The sequence below is a fragment of the Cucumis melo genome, chromosome 12, assembly GCF_025177605.1.
Source record: "Cucumis melo cultivar AY chromosome 12, USDA_Cmelo_AY_1.0, whole genome shotgun sequence".
NCBI lineage: Eukaryota > Viridiplantae > Streptophyta > Magnoliopsida > Cucurbitales > Cucurbitaceae > Cucumis > Cucumis melo.
The window spans coordinates 23,484,797-23,504,120 of NC_066868.1; the positions used below are offsets into that span (position 1 = coordinate 23,484,797).

Sequence of the window (19,324 nt, forward strand, 5' to 3'; positions counted from 1 at the left end):
AGATTCAGCATTTAATGTACAATTTTTTTTTCAACTTAATCATTCAATCGAAACAGGATGACCTAAGAATAAGCCCACTACGCGGTAATTTAGTTTCGACCATTTATAAGATTCCTATCGTCTTAAAGATTATATGATTTGATTTTATCAGTGAACACAACTCCACTTATTTATTAAACTTTGGGAACTTAATTAGTTTTTTAATATGAAAGTTGGAGGATTTTTGTTTTTCTGAGTCAGAAAGATGAGGGTTAAATAAATATAAACATCTTAAACTTTTTAAGTTTAACGTCAACTAATATGCATGTTTAGTGTGCAATATTTTTGTTTGTTTTCTTTTGTTTTTGTTGTTGTTTTTTCTTCTTTTTGCAAGTTGGTAGTTGATTGATGGTTTGAGAATTTTTAATTTCATTTCAATATTAATTAAACTATCATGTATTGGCTTAATCAATCTTAAATAATAGGCATGGGTTTGATTAATGGCTGCAAGCGAATGAACTTAATTTATATAATCGCCCCTTTACTTAAGATTTAAAATATGTTTTATGAATTTTTATGATACTGAAATTTTATAAGATAACGAAAAATAATTATTCCATGAGATCATTAGACAAGATACACGTAAACTTTTCCGAACACTTAAGAATGTCAGAAAAAATATTTTAGTATTTATTGTCATGCATTAGTAGGATTAGTGAACCAATTTCATTAATTAATTAGGATGCAAAGTTGAAATAAAATTTTAGTAATAGAGTTAAAAGCTAACAAGAGTTTTAGTTTAAATGAGATCCGAAATGTTTCAATAATCACGAAGCATGTGGTTCAAATTCCACTTTAATTCTAATTGTCGGAGTAAATAAATAAATGTTTTAACAATGTTATAAATATAACACCCAAAATTTGGTCATTTGATTAGAAAAGAAAATTCCTCTTCAAAGAAATTTGAGCTCCTAGTAAAATGAAGTAGAAGAAGCTATAAGATTTTTTCACAAATTTTAAAAAATTAACCGATTAAATTTTTGTTACTTTTCTTTGATATAGTAGAAATTAAAGGCTGGCTATAGAGCAACCTTTTGAAAAGATTTTAAAATTAATATATATTCTCCTTTTAAAAATGGAAAAGGAAAACAATACTTAAAAGAAATTGAAACTTTCAAAGAAATATTATAAAGAAAGAAAACGTACATACAACATTAAAACTAAACTATATATTAAACTCATATATTAATGTAGTGGGAGCTAAGGATGTTACCGAAGGGAGTTTATGTTTGATTTTCAATCAACTTTTCTTCCAAATCTTTATAAGTAAAAAACTACAGTGATCTCTACCTTTTTATGCTCTTAAGAATAAGTGCATTTCGTTCTTAATGTTTCAATTTGATTCTTTTAATCCCCATCCTTTTAATAGAATCATACATAGGGTTTTTCTTTTTATTATCTACGTACATTAATCAATGAGATCTTTATATAAATATAACAAAACGAAAAAATATTTACACTATATAAAACAATTTCGAAAACGGAAAAAGTTCATAAGTCCAATCGTGAAAAATACCAAAAAAACCTCGCCAACCATGCCGTCAACAATGCTCGTGTAATATATTTGGTACACAATCATTTAGATTTGGCTATTGTTTGGTACACAATCGTTATGACTACAATTTATTTTTTCAATTTTATCGTTTAATTTTGTTATACGATCGTTTAATTTGGTAACGTTTAAATTTGGTTGCCCGATTGTTTAGATTTGACTAAACGATTTTTTTAATTCTTTTGCTAAACTATCGTTTATTTTTTTACACGACCGTTTAGATTAGTTTACACGATCGTTTAGATTTAGTTAAATGATTCTTTCAATTCTTTTGGTACATGATCGATTAGATTTGTCTATACGATGATCTATTTTTTTTACACGATCGTTTACATTTGGCTACTTCAATCTAAATGATTTTTTTCAAGACTCTTTACACATAATCTTTTAGATTTTGCTATTTTTTGTACACAGTCGTTTAAATTTGGGTCCTAAATTTAAACGACGTAAAAAAAGAAGAGGAAAAAAAGAATGACCATGGAAAGAAAGAAATCGCAAAGACGAGAAAGAAAAGAAAGACGAAAGAACAAACTTGAAATATTTTAAAAATAACTAAATTCATGACTTTGTTACATGGATCCCGTGAATAGTTTGATATTTTGTTACATTTATGAAAATTATCCATAAACAATATTCTCCTAGTTAGTTTAAACACATATTTTTATTTAAGAATAAAAATATATTTTTCTATCTTTCACTACAAAATCCTCTCTCATCTCGATGAACTCAAACTTACTTTGGTTAAATCTTTTAGTTATACATTTTATGTATTATTAACTTAGAAAAGGTATATCTATCGGCCAATGGATCCTATCAAAGACAAAGTTAAATTTTATATTTAACATGTAAATGACTCCATTGGATGTAAATTTGACGTTTTAGGTATGTAATCTATCTAAAAATTGAGGATTTATGATCCTATTGGGCATTTTTTTAAAGTTAAATAATTATGTATCAATGCAAACCTATAAATTAATTTACGCCCTAATTAAATTTATTACTTTATTTAAAATTGTGACCTTGTTAGGAAGTTTTGGATCCGTCGTTAGTTACATGTATTCAACTTGTAACCCTCTAACATACTTCCTCGTGGCATAAAATCGCGTATCGAAATAAAAAATGTTTTATTTTTTTTAATGTCGTTTTGTAAGCATTTCAATATTTTTTGAAATATGAATTTCTTGAAATTTTCAGGTAAATTTATGGCACCAACCTACAACAAAAGTTTTTTTTGAATCATATCACCCTATTTTATGTATTCATTATGAAATAAATTTTATTCTAAATAGACAGATGCAGAATATTCACTAAGATAATGATAGTTTATGTTAAAGTTAGTTTGTCTCAATGATTTTTTTCATAATTTTTTTTTTTTTTATCTAGAGGTTAGAGGCTCTATTCCACACCTCTATTTGTGATATGAAAACATTACCTCTTTTAAAATAGTAAGAGAAAGTTGAAGACACGATGGTATCTGGTAACATGGTAAGATACAATATATTAAAATAAGTATTCTTTTTAACTTTTTTTTTTCAACTCTTTTCATAATATATTACATTATTAGTATTAGTCATCATCACGTTGAATGCAAAAAAGAATGTTAGAGTTTTTAATATAAACTTTTAAAATAGTGATAATAACATAAAATATACAAAAGAAAAAAAAATATTTATGTCACTCATGCATTAGTTCCCTGTGAATATAAATAACAAATCTTTCTTTAAAGAGAAAATCATTTGTTCAACTTTAATACTTTTAATCGTTGAATTTCAGTTTTTGTCTTTTACATTTTCTTTATTTTCTATAGTATTTTAGCTATAAATTTTAATAATATGTTCGTATATTTTATTTTCTTGCATAAAAATTCTTTGTTATTATTTATTTAAGGTTAAATTCTAAAAAAAGTATCCATAGATTAGCTCCATAGTTTATGTAAAAAATGCTCATAAACTTTTAAAAGTCTTAAAAAATGCTTTTAAATTTTCAAAAAATGGTTAAAAAATTCTTACGATCAGTCAAAAATTATTGCCATAGTTTTTAAAGTTTTGTTTTAAAAATACGCGTGAACTATTAAAAAATTCATAAATACTATTAAACTTAAAAGAAATTAAAAAGAAAATACGCCTGTTAATCTTGTTTTTAGACCAAATTTCCTAGTATCCAAAATAAAAACAAAAAATTTAAGTTAAAACCATAGTTTATAATTTTATATGTATTTTCACATTTCCATGGACGATTTGATAAAGGAGGTGAATTAATATTTTTATTGCATCTTAAAAAATTTCATGAGTGACAAAAAATAAACATTAAAATGACACTAGTATAATATAATATAAGTAATAGACATGTTTACTTATTTGAATATAGTAAAATATTTATTTAATAATTTAAATTTAAATTTTTATAATTTTTCCATAAATATTCGAGAGAATCAAATTTTTTTTTGTTAAATTAAGACTTTGATATACCCATCAATATTGATATTTTAAACCTTAGTCAAAACACATCGAATTTCACAAAATATTACAAAGTTCTAAAGTAAATTCTCACATTGATAAATCTATCAAACAATAATTCTGTGTTGATAGTTAAATATATTTTTTTATTTGATAATTAATTGTATATTAATTATAACAATAACTATAGAGATTGGTTGTGTCCGTGATCTATCATTGTTTATTAATAGTTCAATAATTGAAGACTATGATTTTAACTTAAAATTTATGTTTTCATTTCAGTTGGTGAGAAATTTGTTGTAATTAAATTAATTTGGATTAATAAGATTATTTTTTAAATTTTTTTAGCAAACTTCTTCGATAGTTAAAGGGTATTTTTGAAACAAAACTTTAACGGTTTTCACTCAAAATTAATCGTAAATGTATTTTTTAACCGATGGACATTTTTAAAACTTTTGAAAATTTTGAGGTATCTGATACAAACTACAAAATTCAGAATCATTTTTTTAACTTTGGTAAAAAATAATTATGAGAGACTAAATCTAAGATTTAATTAAAATACAATGACTAAAATTTAACAAACGAATCATAAAAGAACTAAATAGGATTTTAATTTTTTTAAAAAAACAAATTTGGGTGCTCTCTTGGATCAAGGAATTACCCAATAAAATTCTGCCATGTAACAATTTTTTCAAAAGAAAATCAAACTGTTTTTTTTTTATCTATTTGTGTAAAAAAAGGGTACATGACATCTTTTTTTTCAAAGAAAAATGTATTTTTGGTTCATGAGTATTAAAAAATAGTTGCATTTTGTTCTCTAATGTTTTAAATGGGTTATTTTAATCTTCGAGAATTTTCAAGATTAAGGTCCCTCTCCTATTAATAAAACTATTAAATGATATCTTTTTTCCTTTGTGTCTAAATAAGAGGGCATACCTTGGTCATTACCTTTTTTTTTTTTCTATTATTACACGTACACTTACCCTTAAGTGAAAGAATGCATTGGTTTAATAATGTAACTATCTCTACTTAAAAAATTGCAACTCACTGATATCATATATGTCCATTTCACTCAACAAACACATATATTTGAACAAATCATGTTTCGTATTGAAAAGTTACATCCTTTAAATAACAATCGTGTCTATTAGATCCAACAACAAACACCTTTACACAAAATTCTCTCATCCAACAAGAAATAAATGATTCTCCTCCATTTATATATACGACCAGGAAATATAGATTTGATAGACGTAGATTTTGCTTTTGTTTTTTCTTTTTTTGTTAAACTCTTTTTTTTTTTTTTTTTTGTTGACGACTTTGAATAATGATAGGTATTTAACCTAATTTTGCTTAGTAATAAAGGCTATAGTTACTATAAATTAAGTTTTTATTTTATTTCAAGTTAATTTACAATATATAAAACGAATTGAATATTGTTGAAAACCATTAGAACGTAAACTTTTATTATAAAATATAAACATCAAATGAATATAATTTTGAAGCATTTTCAAATATAACAAAATAAGTTAAAATATTTACAAATATAGTAAAATTTCAAATTTAGCTCGAATAGAGAGTCTATAGATTTGAAGTAACTATCATTAATAAAATCTAAAATTTTACAATATTTAGTAAATATTTCCAAAAGTTTTGTCATCTAATGATAATTTTTCTATAATTTTTATTCATTTCAATAATTTTTTTGGGGTGGTAGTTTCTGAGGGAAAAAAAATGAAGGAATTGTTGAATTAGTTGAAAAAAATCCTTATAAATAACCAAATAAATAAACAAATTGACTAAATGGAGTCCATTTTTAATCCCTATATATGACTTTGAATAAATAGAGTTGAATTTTGGTCCTAATCCATCCCTCCATTTACAACCACCTAACTTACCTAACACATGCAACAACAACGGAGGGGTCTTTTAGGACGAGGGCTATGCAATATTATAATAATAACATCTAAATTTTCAATTGACTACGGTAAATACTATTTCAAAAACTCATTCATTGGTTACCATTTCCTTCTTAAATTAAAATAATTCACACCAGAAATACATATACTATTATAACACAAACTATTATAATTTATAATAACTTAGGACTATAATAACTCACTCCTGCTTCAAAAATAACTTGATTTTTTACTTTAATTTTAAACTGGATTTCCTTCTATTTTAAAAAAAGAAGTTTGTTTGGAAATCCTATTTTCAAAAAAGAAGTTTTTGTTTAGGATTCAAACATTTTATGATCTTTCTCGTTGTATTTGATTTGATCAATAAAAAATCTCAGGCAGCATCCTAAAAGGGAATAAAACTATAAAACTATTCTATTATTTCATTAGAACTTCAGTTGAAAAAAAGACTCCATAGATATTCTTAGAATTAAAGGACCTGATCTCCATATTAAACCCAGTTTGTCTCGTTGCATGGGACTAAAGATCAACTGATCAACTACTATTTTCTCCCCCCATAATCATTGATTCAAAAAGGTAGAGCTAAGGCCTCGGTGATGAGATGGATGGCTCATAAAGAATGAACCGTATCAATTCTATTGATCAAAGGTCAAATATAGAAGAAATTTGTTTGACGATGTCAATACAATATAGTCGACAGTCTTTTACGGTTCGTCTGAGAAAAAGAAACTAAAAATGTACATCAAATTTGTACATAGAACTCACTAGAGGTATGTAAACTTTTATTCAACCTCCAACAACTATTAAATGTGGCGCCTCATTCAATAACTTTTCCCCATGCTCAAAGTGTTGACATAACTGCAAGTACATCATACTCTGGATGCATAGCTTTGAAGAAATACGTTTCTGAAGTGCTGTCTCGAGAAAGAGCCAACACTAACTAATAGAGAAGCCCTATTTGTAAATGCTATATAGGATTTATAGTTATGTGTAGGATCTCAGCAACTAAATCCTGTACATAACCTTATCGAAGAACAATGTAGGCATCAAGCAATCGAACAATAAGGAACACCATTTTTTAACAGAGAAATTGGCCTGCTAGCTAAATGCTGTAATTATCTACAGCTAAAAGTATAGAACTGTAGTTTTATAGCACAAGATGCATTAATAGTTGGTCAATCTTAGCACAATAATTTTCTCCTCCCTACAAAATGACAACTGGCATAGAAAAAATACCTTCACTGCTGCGCATGTGAAGTTTTGTTGCTATTAGCAGAAGCATTCCAGAATCTGGGTGGCCGCTCCAGAAAGGCAGGTGGCCGCTCGAACACTAAGGAAGCTGCCTTGATCAAGATACCAGCAGTCAGAGCCCAGATCACATGCTTCTCGTTCTTACATTCGTAGTCAAAAAAGTGTAGTAGATAATTATATCCCATCCATTCCTTCTCCACTGCTCTTCTTTTCTCATCCTGTGGCAACTTCAAAGTGTGAGACTAATACAGAATGAAACAACAATCACAACCATTCTGTGTAATTTAATTTAATCAGAGTTAACATCAAACAATATGATGAACCTTAAGGAACATTTCCAAGGGAACATCAAATACTGCATCTACTTCACCAGCATTTGGAGTTGGATTGAATGCTTCCTTGCTAGATAACAGGCCAAGGACAGGAACTACAGTCATACCCTTCTGCACAGAGAATACACATCACATGTGAAATGGTGGGAAATTCATAAATTACACGAGACAACAACCACGAAAAAGGGTTCGAATTAGCAGCAAAATGCAAAATATGGCTTAAAAGCAATTCCTGGTTAAACCAAAAGAACATGTCTACACCTTCAATTTCAATCAAAAGGTGTCTTCCCTCAACCAAATGCTTTATCTAATAAGCCAAGTTCAATAGTTCCCCGGACAATGTTAAATGAATACTGGATGGGAATGTGATTCTATCAATAAACTGGACAGAGGAAACTTTGTTTGTAGGGCCTATTTGATAACCATTTAAATCTCATGCGGTAACCATTTCATGTTTGGTTTTTAGTTTTTGAAAGTTAAGCATATTTTCTCTCGTTTTCATGCAACGGTTTGCATTTTTCATAAGTACAAAGTTAAATTTTCAGCCAAATTCCAATTCCAAAAGCAAGAATGAATTTGACTTGGTGTTTTGAATCATTGGTAAAAAGTTTACAACAAAACAAAAAACTTGTAAGTGGAAGAGATGTTTAGAGGTTTAATTTCCAAAATCCAAAATGAATAACCAAATGGTAACCATAGGGCTTAGCTTTTGAAAATTAATTTTATGAACACTAATATACACCTATGAGTTCCCTTGTTTTGTTATCCAAGTCTAAGCCTAGTTTTGATGTATTGATCAGGCGACAAATTAGTGGCAATAAGCAAAATTAACAAAGAAGTTCTGATCCCAACAAGCTTTTATATATACTTGTTCACCAAGACAAAGTACAGATTGTACACTAAATAAGCTACATGGACAAACAGAATCTAAACTCAATATTGAAAACAAAAAGACATGTAAACCTTATTAACAAATGGTTGAAGAACAGTGATGATGTTAACAAGAGCAGGGGCTAATCCAATTTCCTCCTCTGCCTCCCTCAATGCCGTCGCAACATCGTCTGCATCACTCAGGTCCCTTTTTCCGCCAGGGAGTGCAACTTCCCCTGCACCCTGAATGTCAATTATCTAATCGTCGTCCTAATCTACTGCCATTCAAAACAACTTCAATTTCACAAAAATGAATTCGCGTTTGGGATTGAGACTTACCAGAGTGGGAAGAAAGCGTAGAGGCTCGCTTTGTGAGGATGACGCGGAGCTCGCCAATGTCGGTTAGGAAGAGGCAGATGAGAACAGCGGCACGGTTGGTGAGTTGAGCTGCTGCCGGAGTTGGTGGCAGCGACGGCAGAGATTGAGAAGAATTACTTGAGCGGAAATGTTCCGCTAAAGCTTTCAACCTCTGGAGAATGTCTTCTCCAGAGGTTTTGGAGGCCATGGACACGGAGGATAAGGGTGCCGCTTCTTTGGAAATTGCCAAAATAAATTTAAAAAAAAATAAAGTCAACTTTGGATGGGTCGAGGACTTTTAGATTCGCTTTGGAAAATAATTCTCTTAGGACCGTGAAAAGTCAATTTTATCCTTAATGAAATTTCCCCTCTCTTTGAACACAACCTAAAAAAGAAAACCATTCGATCCTTGCTCTCCCACCGGTGAACCCTTTTCCTTTAACGTGTCTTTGTATGTAAAAGAAGTTTGAAATGGGAAAAAAGGATAGGTGAAAATAGTGGACTTTTTTATATAGAAGTTTGAGATGAAATGATCGATCACCGAACATGGGAAATGAGAAAGACCTTGAAAAAAGTAGAAAGGAAAAATGAGTTTGAAATGGAGGTCATCAGATATGGAGAAGACGACAAGAAATAAGTGAACAAATGATGAATTAATTAAAATGCGTAAAATGAAAATTTGTCTCACCGTTGCCGTTATTGTAGATGTTTACTGGACGTTCACCGTTGTTGCTACAGATGTGTTGAAGGAGAAGGTCATCAAATGATTTTTTAAAGTTTTGTTTTAGGTTAAGGAGAAAAAAATTTTCATTCAGGCCAAAATTGATTTTTCACTATTAATTTGTCCTAAATTTCAATTTTTTTCAAACACAACTCTAAAAGTTATCAACTTCAAAGTTAGCCTATTTTTGGCAATTTTTCCTACTTGGTAGGAAATACTACGTTACCATTTACAAGCAATAAAAATTGACGTCATGTAAGTATGTAGCTGAATTTTATTGAAACATAGTGAATTAAAGTAGCTTAGCAAAATAAAAGCAGCAGGGTCGATCCACAAAGGAGTGGTCTAAGATTTCTCTAATTTAGAATCAAATTTATTGGGTAATCAAAGGACGAGGTGTTTGTTTGTGAATGATATTTTGGAATGTAAATTGCTTGAAAGTTAAATTGCAAGAATATAAAAATGGGAGGATCAAAATGAGATTACTTAGTTGAGAAAAGTCTATCCTACAAGGTTGGATAAACTCATTTGATTAATTGATCCTAGAACATTCAAGAATCCTTACTCATTCATTCATGTTCTTAGTCCACTTGTCAACAATTGATGTTCAACCCCTGACCCTTCGCTATTACTAATCTAGATGGAATTAATCGAGTTCAATGATATCCATAAAAACCAAACATTCACATTAAGACTAGAGGTTTGTTAAGGTGATTAGAAGTTGGATCAATTACTAATGGATTAGTTCTTGAACTAAACCAATCATTTGATGTTGTTTAATTAGATCTTCTATAATAGCCTATGAATCAAGATATAAACCTATTTTGATTTGTACTACTCTACGATTATCATATAATTAAATATCACATGTTACATACAAATTTTTAGCCTAGTCAAGAATAAATGGTGGATGAACAATACATGCAAATATTCTAAGTATAAAAAATTTGATTGCATTCAAGAATCATAAACACCCAAGAGTTAGGAAGGTTAAAAAGTCAGGAATTTCAAGTTACCCAACCAAATCAAATGAGTTTTTAACCTGATCCTACGTGTTAGAGGCGACTTACTTTAACCACAAACTATATTAATGAAGTTCCTAGTGGTTAAGATAATACTCAAAGTAGCAGTTACATATAGATTCGTAAAAGATAAAAAGTGGACAGGATATGAGACTTTAGGTCTGATGACCTAAAAAGGAAAAGAAAAGTATTTATAAACAATCGACAATGTCACGAAAATAGGCCTTTAACCTAGTGCGTCATAGCGTTGCATTGAGATCCTTCATCTCGGTAGTTTCGTGATGTTGTGCACTTCTTTAGCTTCTATATTACCACCACCAAGCCTAGCGTGTTCAAGGTCGTTGAAATGCTAGGCCTTGGGGACAATTTTATTATTTCACTGCATCTTTTACTCGGTTGATGCATTAGGACTGGTGTTTTAACTCCCTTTTTTATCCATCTCATAGATACTTGAGCCTACAATATTATAAAGAAAAAAGACAATAACCCTACGAGCGAGTCTAAATTAAGCGGGGTGAGATAACACATTTTAGGTGTCATCGTTAATATGTAATAGTTTTGAAGTGGTTTTTAATATTATTTAAATGTATTGAATTTTCTCTCTCTTGATAACATAGTGGTGGAAATCCAAACTATCCACTAGTAAAAGTTCTTGTAAATGTGTTCAAAAACCCATTATAATTTTGTGAATTAATATAATAGTTTTGAAATACTTTTGTAGTCTATTTATTGCTCTGTGAGATATATGAATCCTAGAGCTCGCTTTAAGAAGCCCAAGATTTATAGGTCTAAGTGCATTGACAAATTATAGTCCTTTCTCTTCGTATGATGCCAATTTGTTTTTCAATAGAGTGAGTCTCAAGAATTGTATGGGTCAGAAAAAGGTGGGTCTCCTCTTCCCTGAATGGATTGTAGAAGCTCAACGCCCATATTTCATTATGCAAAGAAAAAAGGATAGTGGCTTAAGGTGGAGCATCGGTGATTCCGGAGGTTCTTCAATTTGTGTCGGCTACAAGCGTTTTTGATCACCATAGGTGGCTCGTTAAAGCTTTAGAATACGAGGCCATTGGATGTGATTTATCTTCTCTTCTTCAGTGCATAAAGAGGAGAAGTTGCAGCCTTAACTGATTGTGGAATTTGATTTGTAGGTTATCATCCATGCTCTCGACGGGCCACCTATCAATATTAATATTTCAAAGAAGAAAAATCTGGTTGATGCCTTCTTGGTTCTGGTGTGTAACGTTGGTGTTCACTCTTTTGTGAAAAGTGAAAACGTTTTCGTAATTTTGTTCCTCACTTTCTAATGAATGTTGTAACTAGTTTTATTGGGGGCACCTTTAATTTCTTCTCCTAGTTTGGAAAATCATAAGACTAGTTGGCTTAATTTCTTCCTGTTCTAATTTAATTGTTCTTTGTTCTTAATGTGAAGGATTATTTACTAAAATTCTAGGTTTTAAAAAAAGTTTACAAAAGTTTCAATCAACACAAACATTCATCTTCCTTTCTTTGAAAACAAATGTTTCTATCCTCAATATTATTGTATTAAAAAAAGTAAAAAAAAAAAAAAAACAAGTTACACCGTGTGTGTTTGATATATGTTTCGTAATTATTTTTAAAGATTCATAAACACCTCATGAAAACGTCAATACAAAATTTGTGGAAGTTAATACAGAAGGTTGACAATTTTACATTGTTAGATGTAAAACATATAGAGAAAAATAATCACGATTTCATCCAAAAGTTTAGGTAGAGGAAGCTATAATGTGTAATGATCAAGGATTAAAAATATATGTGTTCGGACATATTCCTAAACCAGAGAAATTAATAACACCGATAGGATTAATCAGTATCTTCAATATTTTTCTTTTTATAATAACACATAAACGTATATATTTTTCTACAATTTCTTTACCATAATTTTAAGATCAGAATCTGTTGGAATAAATGGCATGCGATCATTTGTATAGAATTATATTGTTTTATGAATGAACAAGTCTTTTTCAAAATAATCAATTTGAAGAAGAGACGTGATGTCTATTCAGATGACCGTAAATTGCTTCTCATAACTTTTTTCATAATGATTTTCTCTCCGTTCGAGTTTGGTTTACTTTGACAAAATATAGTTCATTAAATCTTATGGACAAGTTGCTGCTTTTAAGGGAAAATTAATCATGGAAAACAATTACTCATGAAACTTAAACATTAGATTCAATCAAATTGTCTTAAAAAAATCAGTGTAAATTAGTTGGATGATTATATTCAATATAACATATCATGTGCTTTCTAACATTTTTTTTATGGAATTATTCTGGTAACAAAATTGACACAAATATTTAAGTCCCAAGTAATAACACCATAGCTTAAAGAAAAGTTTGATGTTCCATTAACATGGTTTGAATCAATTGAAAGACTTTTTTTTGGATTCAAACATAATTCAACTAAATTAATACCGTCTAATTAAAAGGTTTGAAATTGAAATTCCATAGCTACCACGAGTTGTACACTTTTTCAAAATTTGAAATAAAAACACAAAACAGGAACGAACCCTAAAAAAGAAACACATTAAATAATCAATAATGAATCTGGAAAAAAGAAAAGAAAAGGAATTAAAAGGCCATGAAAATAATTGAGCTCATATGCTCTGTCCTCCAGAGTTATTTCAGGAGCTGCTGGGCACTAATTACTTCCATTTTTATTCAAAGAAAAAAAAAAAAAAGAGAAATCGTTCATCAGTATTGCCATTTTTGAAACAATCAATTAACCCACAGAATATCTGAATGGGTTCTCTTGATGATCACGATAAGAAAAAGGCGAAGATTGGCAGGAGAAATCGTCGACTCTGTTCTAGTGCCGGTGCTGGTGCCGGCAAGGTTTATACTTCAAAAGGACTCCGAGCTAGGCGGCTTCGGCTGTCGGCTCCGACCGCCATTAAATTTTACGATCTTCAAGATCGCCTTGGATGTGGCCGACCAACTGAAGCCATCGATTGGCTTCTTCAGAATGCGAAACCCGCCATTGATGCCCTCTCTCGACCTTTACAAACAGAGGACAACGATTGCAGAAAACAGATTTTCAGTTTACCTGTTCCTTCATCTTCTTCTTCTTCGCAGTTCCAGTCTTACCCACTTCAAAATTTCTCCCAAAAGGTTAGAATTTTCTATTTTATTTGTTTTAAAGATTTCATTATTTTTTAGTTTAGTTTCATATCCGTTGCTGGAAATGAAGTTGTGTGATTCTGTAACAGGGCAACCTCTCTGTTTTCAGTCCAATGATTTTGAATGCCACAACGGCGGGATTTTCAGGCACCCAACCACCGTGTCCAAGTCAGAGCAATGTCGGAGCTGGTTTTCCTTTCTTTCCGATGTGGGAATAGCAGCCGCCAACCGGCCGTGATTTTTGAAGGTGAATTTCGCATTTGCTTTCAAACGTTTTATTTTTTACCATTTCCCTTTGATTTGTATTTTTAAAACTCTAAATAGTATAAATTTAAAGTATAAAGTAGTGTAAATGTATGGGTTTTATATCCTTCATTTTGTTAACTTTGTAAAATATTGTGTGACGATCAAATTTTTTTAAATTCTCTCCATTTTGAATCAATTTTGGATGGTTAGTTGTAATCTCTTAAGGAAAAAAAAAGCTTTCCTTCGATTAATTCTAAACAATCTATTTTGTAAAACTAATATTAGAAGATAAAAAACCCTACACGTGTGTGAGTGATAGCATGAATAATTTTGAAAAGAATCTACCGGACATTTTGTTTATAAAAATTCAAAGTTTAAAAGACACAAATCATAAGTTTCATGCCATGTTTTTCAAATCTAAATTTGAAACAAAAGGGTAATTTGATAGCTCGGTAAAGATTAAGAATTAAATCAATACAATTATTAGTTAGAACGGTAACTAATACAATCTTAAAGTTTAAGAATGTCGATTGATATTTTTCTTAAGTCTATTATGATTAAATGGATAATGCCTGATGCTAATTTATTACCAAGGGAACCAATTTATTCTTCTAGTCTAAAGCTTATTTATCAAATACTAACTAGCTTTCAATTACAAGTATGGTTATCATCCATTACTTTAAAAGCTACGTCAAATATGAAATTTGGTCGATAAATAATTCTAAAACATTATACGTATTCAAGAATCAAATTTTAAAAATAATATTTCTTAAAAAAGAAAATACATTATATATTTTTCATATTAAACCGATGGAAGGGGAAAATAATGAAGATGGGACGGGATGGCAAGGTAGGGGTGTAAATGGATTGGGTTAGGTTGTCGGATTGTATTATTTATTATTATTATTTTATTCCTAATGTTTATACGGTTTAAAATTGTTCTACGTCCATAAATACTCATATCCAAAAATTCAAACATCTATACATTCAAAGTTTCAAACATCCATAAAAGTTCTAACATTCCAAACATTATCCATAAATATTAAATAAATAATAAAATATTTATAATATAATATAAATATTATTAATTCGAGTTTGGTTGGGTTGACCCGAATTTTTCAACCCCAACCCAAGACCTAACCCGAAAAAAACCAAAATTTTCAACCCAACCCAACCCATATTATATGGGTTGGGTAGTTCGGGTTGTCAAGTTATTCCGGTTATTCTTACACCCCTAATGGGAGGAATCGGGTTAGTTTTTATGAATTTGACCTGTAATCATTAGGCTTTTGTTTTCGTTGATGAAACATGTACGTATGTTTCAGATGGGATTGTCGGAGTTTCAGCGCCACTGGATCATTGAATTCAAAGTCACAGAAATATGGTTTTCTTGAATTCCATAATATTGAAACTCAAATAGACTTGCAACTTCCAGAATATCGAAAATCAAAAAGTTCTAAATCTTAATTTGTATTTGAGAGAAAACATCAAAGAATTAAATATTAGAGATCGTATCTACACAAAACCATATAAATCAAAATACAAAACTCAATTTCACGAATTACATTTCGACTAAAATCTCATGTGAACACTTATCAACAAATTATTGCATTTTTTCTATTGACAAATTTAATATCATATCATCCAATTATATATTTTTTTAATTACAATAAATTGTAAAAGAGAGGTTTTTATTTTTTATTAAGAATGTATGTGAACTAAACCTTTAACTAAGTAATTAGTTGAATTTAGAAAAATATATTGAACTACATTTTACGTTAGGATATTTTCAAATAAACATACTTAAATTAATGAAAAAAATATAAATAAATCAACAATAACGTTAGAAGTTAAAAAGAGTCGACCTCAAGTGGTATGTTATGCTAGTAAATTTTTTTTTTAATTTTATTGAATTAATAAACTTAATCAAATTGATAATTATTTATATTAAATTAACTAACTAATTACTTAAACTCATAAAATTCTTTTATTCTGATAAAAATTTAACAGAAAGTAAAGCATTTTTTTTAGCCCCATTTTTCTCATACTACGATTCTTTTATCAATTTGAACAAGTTCCACTTGGTAGGATGTTTGATTTACAAATTTTTTTATTTTTACCATTATCTTCAAATATCATAATAGATATGTTTTTACGTGAGAGTTTCTTATTTTGTTGAGAGGTTTATGGAGATTTATTATATCCTTTTTCAAACATATGGTGATTTATTGGTTGTTTCGCTGGATTTTATCCAAGATGATAGTATATGAGTGTCTTCCTTTATATATGACCTATTGGTCCTTTGTTACAGCTTCAAATATATTGAAGCTTGTGTTCTGTCGTGTGTGGTGCCTTCAGTCGTTGAATAGTTGGTGAGTGCTTTTGCAAGAAATTTGTTAGTGTTTTTGTTGTGTAGTTGTACCACATGTTGTAGATTGTGGATTGCATAAGAGCTAGAAATCACCGGAAGTTGGAGGAATCTAATTTACTAATAAATCTTGGAGGATCACACTCAAGGGAGTCTGTTCTGTGTGTTTATTCAAAAGGGGAGTTTCTATAATAGTCTTGGATTTACTCTGTTGTCCATAAACAAAATATCTAGAGGATGTTCTTGTTGATAAACTCTGTACTTATGGTGTGTTTGGGGAGGGAAAGGATTACGGGAGAATGGGTTATATAAATTTTTCCTTTGTTTATTTAATCCATTTTTTTTCTCATTATAATTTCTATATTTATAAGTTTTGTTAATTTTAATTTTTTTATTGAAAAAACATAGCTTATTTTTAAGTTATGAATTTGGTACAATTACATAAATTTAAAAATAATAATAACTTTTGCTCTTGCATTGTGTTCCATATAATTGACTTCAGTTTATAACTCCCTTTTAAAAACTATTTTGTTATTCTTATATCATTTCGTGTGAATTAAATTATGCTATCAATCATTGGTTTAAATCAATTGTTAAATATATGTAATTTGTGTATTGCATTTAGAATATCAATTAAAAAATAAAAATATAATTTATTCGCACATAATAATCCAACATTAAAAATGTTCTGGAAATTTTTAACAAAAACTAATACAATTTGATAAATTAAATATATGTAATTTGTGTATTGGAGTTAGAATACGAATTTAAAAATAAAATTTATTGACACGAAAGACTTGCATAAAAAATATTTAAAATGAACATGGTATTTAAGAAAACTAATGGAACTCGTTTTATGAAAATATGACAATTTGGTAAATTAAATATACAAATATTTGTGTATTTGATTTAGAATACGAATTTAAAAAAATAATTTTTATAATCCTTCTCACATAATCCTTCTCCCAAAATATTATCATCACACTACCTATTATAATCTTTCCCTAAACACATACTATCATAACACTACCGTTCATATATAATCTTTTCTCTAAACACATATTATCATAATAATACCAATAATAAATCTTTCCCCAAACACATATTATTATAACATTAGAATTATCATAACACTAAGATTATGATAATCTTCTTAGTATTATGATAATTCTAATGTTATAATAACAATACTGAGAAGATTATCATAATCTTTATCCTCTATAACTTTTTCCCTTCCCCAAACGTACTCTTATAAGCTATCCGAAATGTAATATATGATTTCTTTCGCTCAAGCCAAAAGCTAGCACCTTAGATGCAAATGATGTTGCACCTGGCCGAGTTACTAACATGATCGAGTACTATCCCTAATTAAAATTTTACTTGTTTGTTCAGTGCTTCTAAGTATGATATGGTTCAAAATTTAGACTTGCAACATGTTAATTGTTAAACATAATGTTTGACACTCAAGAAAAAACAATATTGTTATCAAATGAAATAAAAGTCGTTTTTAGTAAATTAAACGTATTAAAGAGGTTAAACTCTCCTCCTATGTATTGATTCGGTATTTCAAAAAAAAAATGCTTAATAAATTTTATAAACTTTTAATAATTTTCAATTTCACCTTAAACTAATGAGAAGTTCTGAGAAAATATTAGACGCACTTTTTAAAATTATTATATTCGTAAGAAATAAACATAATTGAGTTTAATTATAATTAGTGGGGTTTGGGAGGAGAAAAAAAGAAAAAGAAATCACATGACCCAAATACTTATAAGTGTATGTGAATGATGATGGTGATTGTGGGGGGATATGCATATACAAGGCAGAAGCAGCAGCAGCAGCAGCAGCAGCAGCTTTCTCTTTCTTTTTTTCTTTAATTTTTCTTTTCTTTTGGTTGGTTGGTTACAAAGGTGTCAGTTTCTTGATTTGGTAATTTTTATTTATTTGTGTATAATACTCTTAAAACTGCAAGTTTCAGTCAAACCCACAGGGGAAGAAGGAGATGTACTGTGGCCCCTCTCTCTCTCACTCTCACTCTCATACTTCATATCTCTGCTTCAATTCTGAAAATTTTAGGTCAATTATTCACACCACTACTTACAACATAAAACAGATTCTTTTTCTTTTTGTTGCTTTGGAGTTTGGACCACCCCCCTCATATTCCACTGCTCAATTCATCCTCACACCTTCCCATCTCTTTTATCTCTCTTAATACTGCAAACAAAGCTTTGCCTCTATTACAGAAAATAGAATGGATAATGGAGATAATCAAAAATGGTCCCGGCGAGGCTCGAACTCGCGACCTCCGGCTCATAAGACCAGCGCTCTAACCGACTGAGCTACGGGACCGATTGATGTTAATTTGCATCATTCAAATATTTTGAAACCAAATTTAAGTAATACACCAATGTCGGAATGATAAAAATCCAACACTTCAAAATTCATCTTTTTTATTATTATTATTTACATACTTTTACCTATTTAAGAAACTGTCAACTTTATTATACATTATATGAGACCAAGTCATAAAGTATATTTCCATTTTTAGCTAATATTATATAATACTAATTGCTCTGTACAACAATAAGGGAGTAATAATGGGTGTACAATAATAACAAAATATTATTCCAATAATTATTGATTTCTTTTACAAGCATAAAGACTAATAATGAGCATAAAAATACATAAAATTCTCCCCCTCTTAGTTACTTTATTAAGATAAAGTTTTCATTAACAAAAAATAACATATATATATATAGCTATAACCATTTCTAAATATATACTAATTTTTTTCCTATTCCAAAAACAATTTCTAGAAAATGAGACAAATTCTACTTTTTTAATTAATAGATAAATAATTTAAATGATTAAATATTAAATATATACTTATCTTGCCTGCTTTCCCTCTATCTTTAATGCCTCCACGATTTTCAGCTTAATTAAAAATATAATTTCACCCAATAGAAAAGAAAGAAAAAAAAAGGGTTTGAGTATTCTAATTAAACTTGTGATGAACCAGCTGTATTACAAGTTATT

General features: G+C 29.3%; 2 protein-coding genes and 1 non-coding gene across 3 annotated transcripts; 1 reads left to right on the plus strand and 2 right to left on the minus strand.

The window, feature by feature from the left end:
- Positions 1-6,563: 6,563 nt before the first annotated feature.
- On the minus strand, positions 6,564-9,046 carry LOC103486751 (nudix hydrolase 11). Its single transcript, XM_008444814.3, has 4 exons — positions 8,759-9,046; positions 8,513-8,655; positions 7,541-7,660; positions 6,564-7,435 (listed from the first exon to the last, which is right to left on the minus strand). The coding sequence occupies exons 1-4, from the start codon at positions 8,982-8,984 to the stop codon at positions 7,205-7,207; spliced, it is 720 nt and encodes a 239-aa protein (XP_008443036.1). The 5' UTR covers positions 8,985-9,046; the 3' UTR covers positions 6,564-7,204.
- A 4,040-nt stretch (positions 9,047-13,086) lies between these two features.
- On the plus strand, positions 13,087-14,103 carry LOC103486739 (transcription factor TCP10-like). Its single transcript, XM_008444793.3, has 2 exons — positions 13,087-13,665; positions 13,764-14,103. Exons 1-2 carry the CDS (start codon positions 13,297-13,299, stop codon positions 13,890-13,892), a joined length of 498 nt encoding a protein of 165 aa, XP_008443015.2. The 5' UTR covers positions 13,087-13,296; the 3' UTR covers positions 13,893-14,103.
- Positions 14,104-18,563: 4,460 nt separating this feature from the next.
- Positions 18,564-18,637, minus strand: TRNAI-UAU (transfer RNA isoleucine (anticodon UAU)). The gene has a single exon. It is a non-coding gene; the product is annotated as a tRNA-Ile (tRNA).
- Between the last annotated feature and the right edge of the window lie 687 nt (positions 18,638-19,324).

Coding starts and splice junctions, on each gene's coding strand:
- LOC103486751 (XM_008444814.3), bottom strand. CDS start 8,984: ATGGCCTCCAAAACCTCTGGAGAAGACATTCTCCAGAGGTTGAAAGCT. Junction 7,661..8,512: donor TTCAACCATTTGTTAATAAG/GTTTACATGTCT, acceptor TTCTCTGTGCAG/AAGGGTATGACTGTAGTTCC. Junction 7,436..7,540: donor CCTTGGAAATGTTCCTTAAG/GTTCATCATATT, acceptor AAGTTGCCACAG/GATGAGAAAAGAAGAGCAGT.
- LOC103486739 (XM_008444793.3), top strand. CDS start 13,297: ATGGGTTCTCTTGATGATCACGATAAGAAAAAGGCGAAGATTGGCAGG. Junction 13,666..13,763: donor TTCAAAATTTCTCCCAAAAG/GTTAGAATTTTC, acceptor ATTCTGTAACAG/GGCAACCTCTCTGTTTTCAG.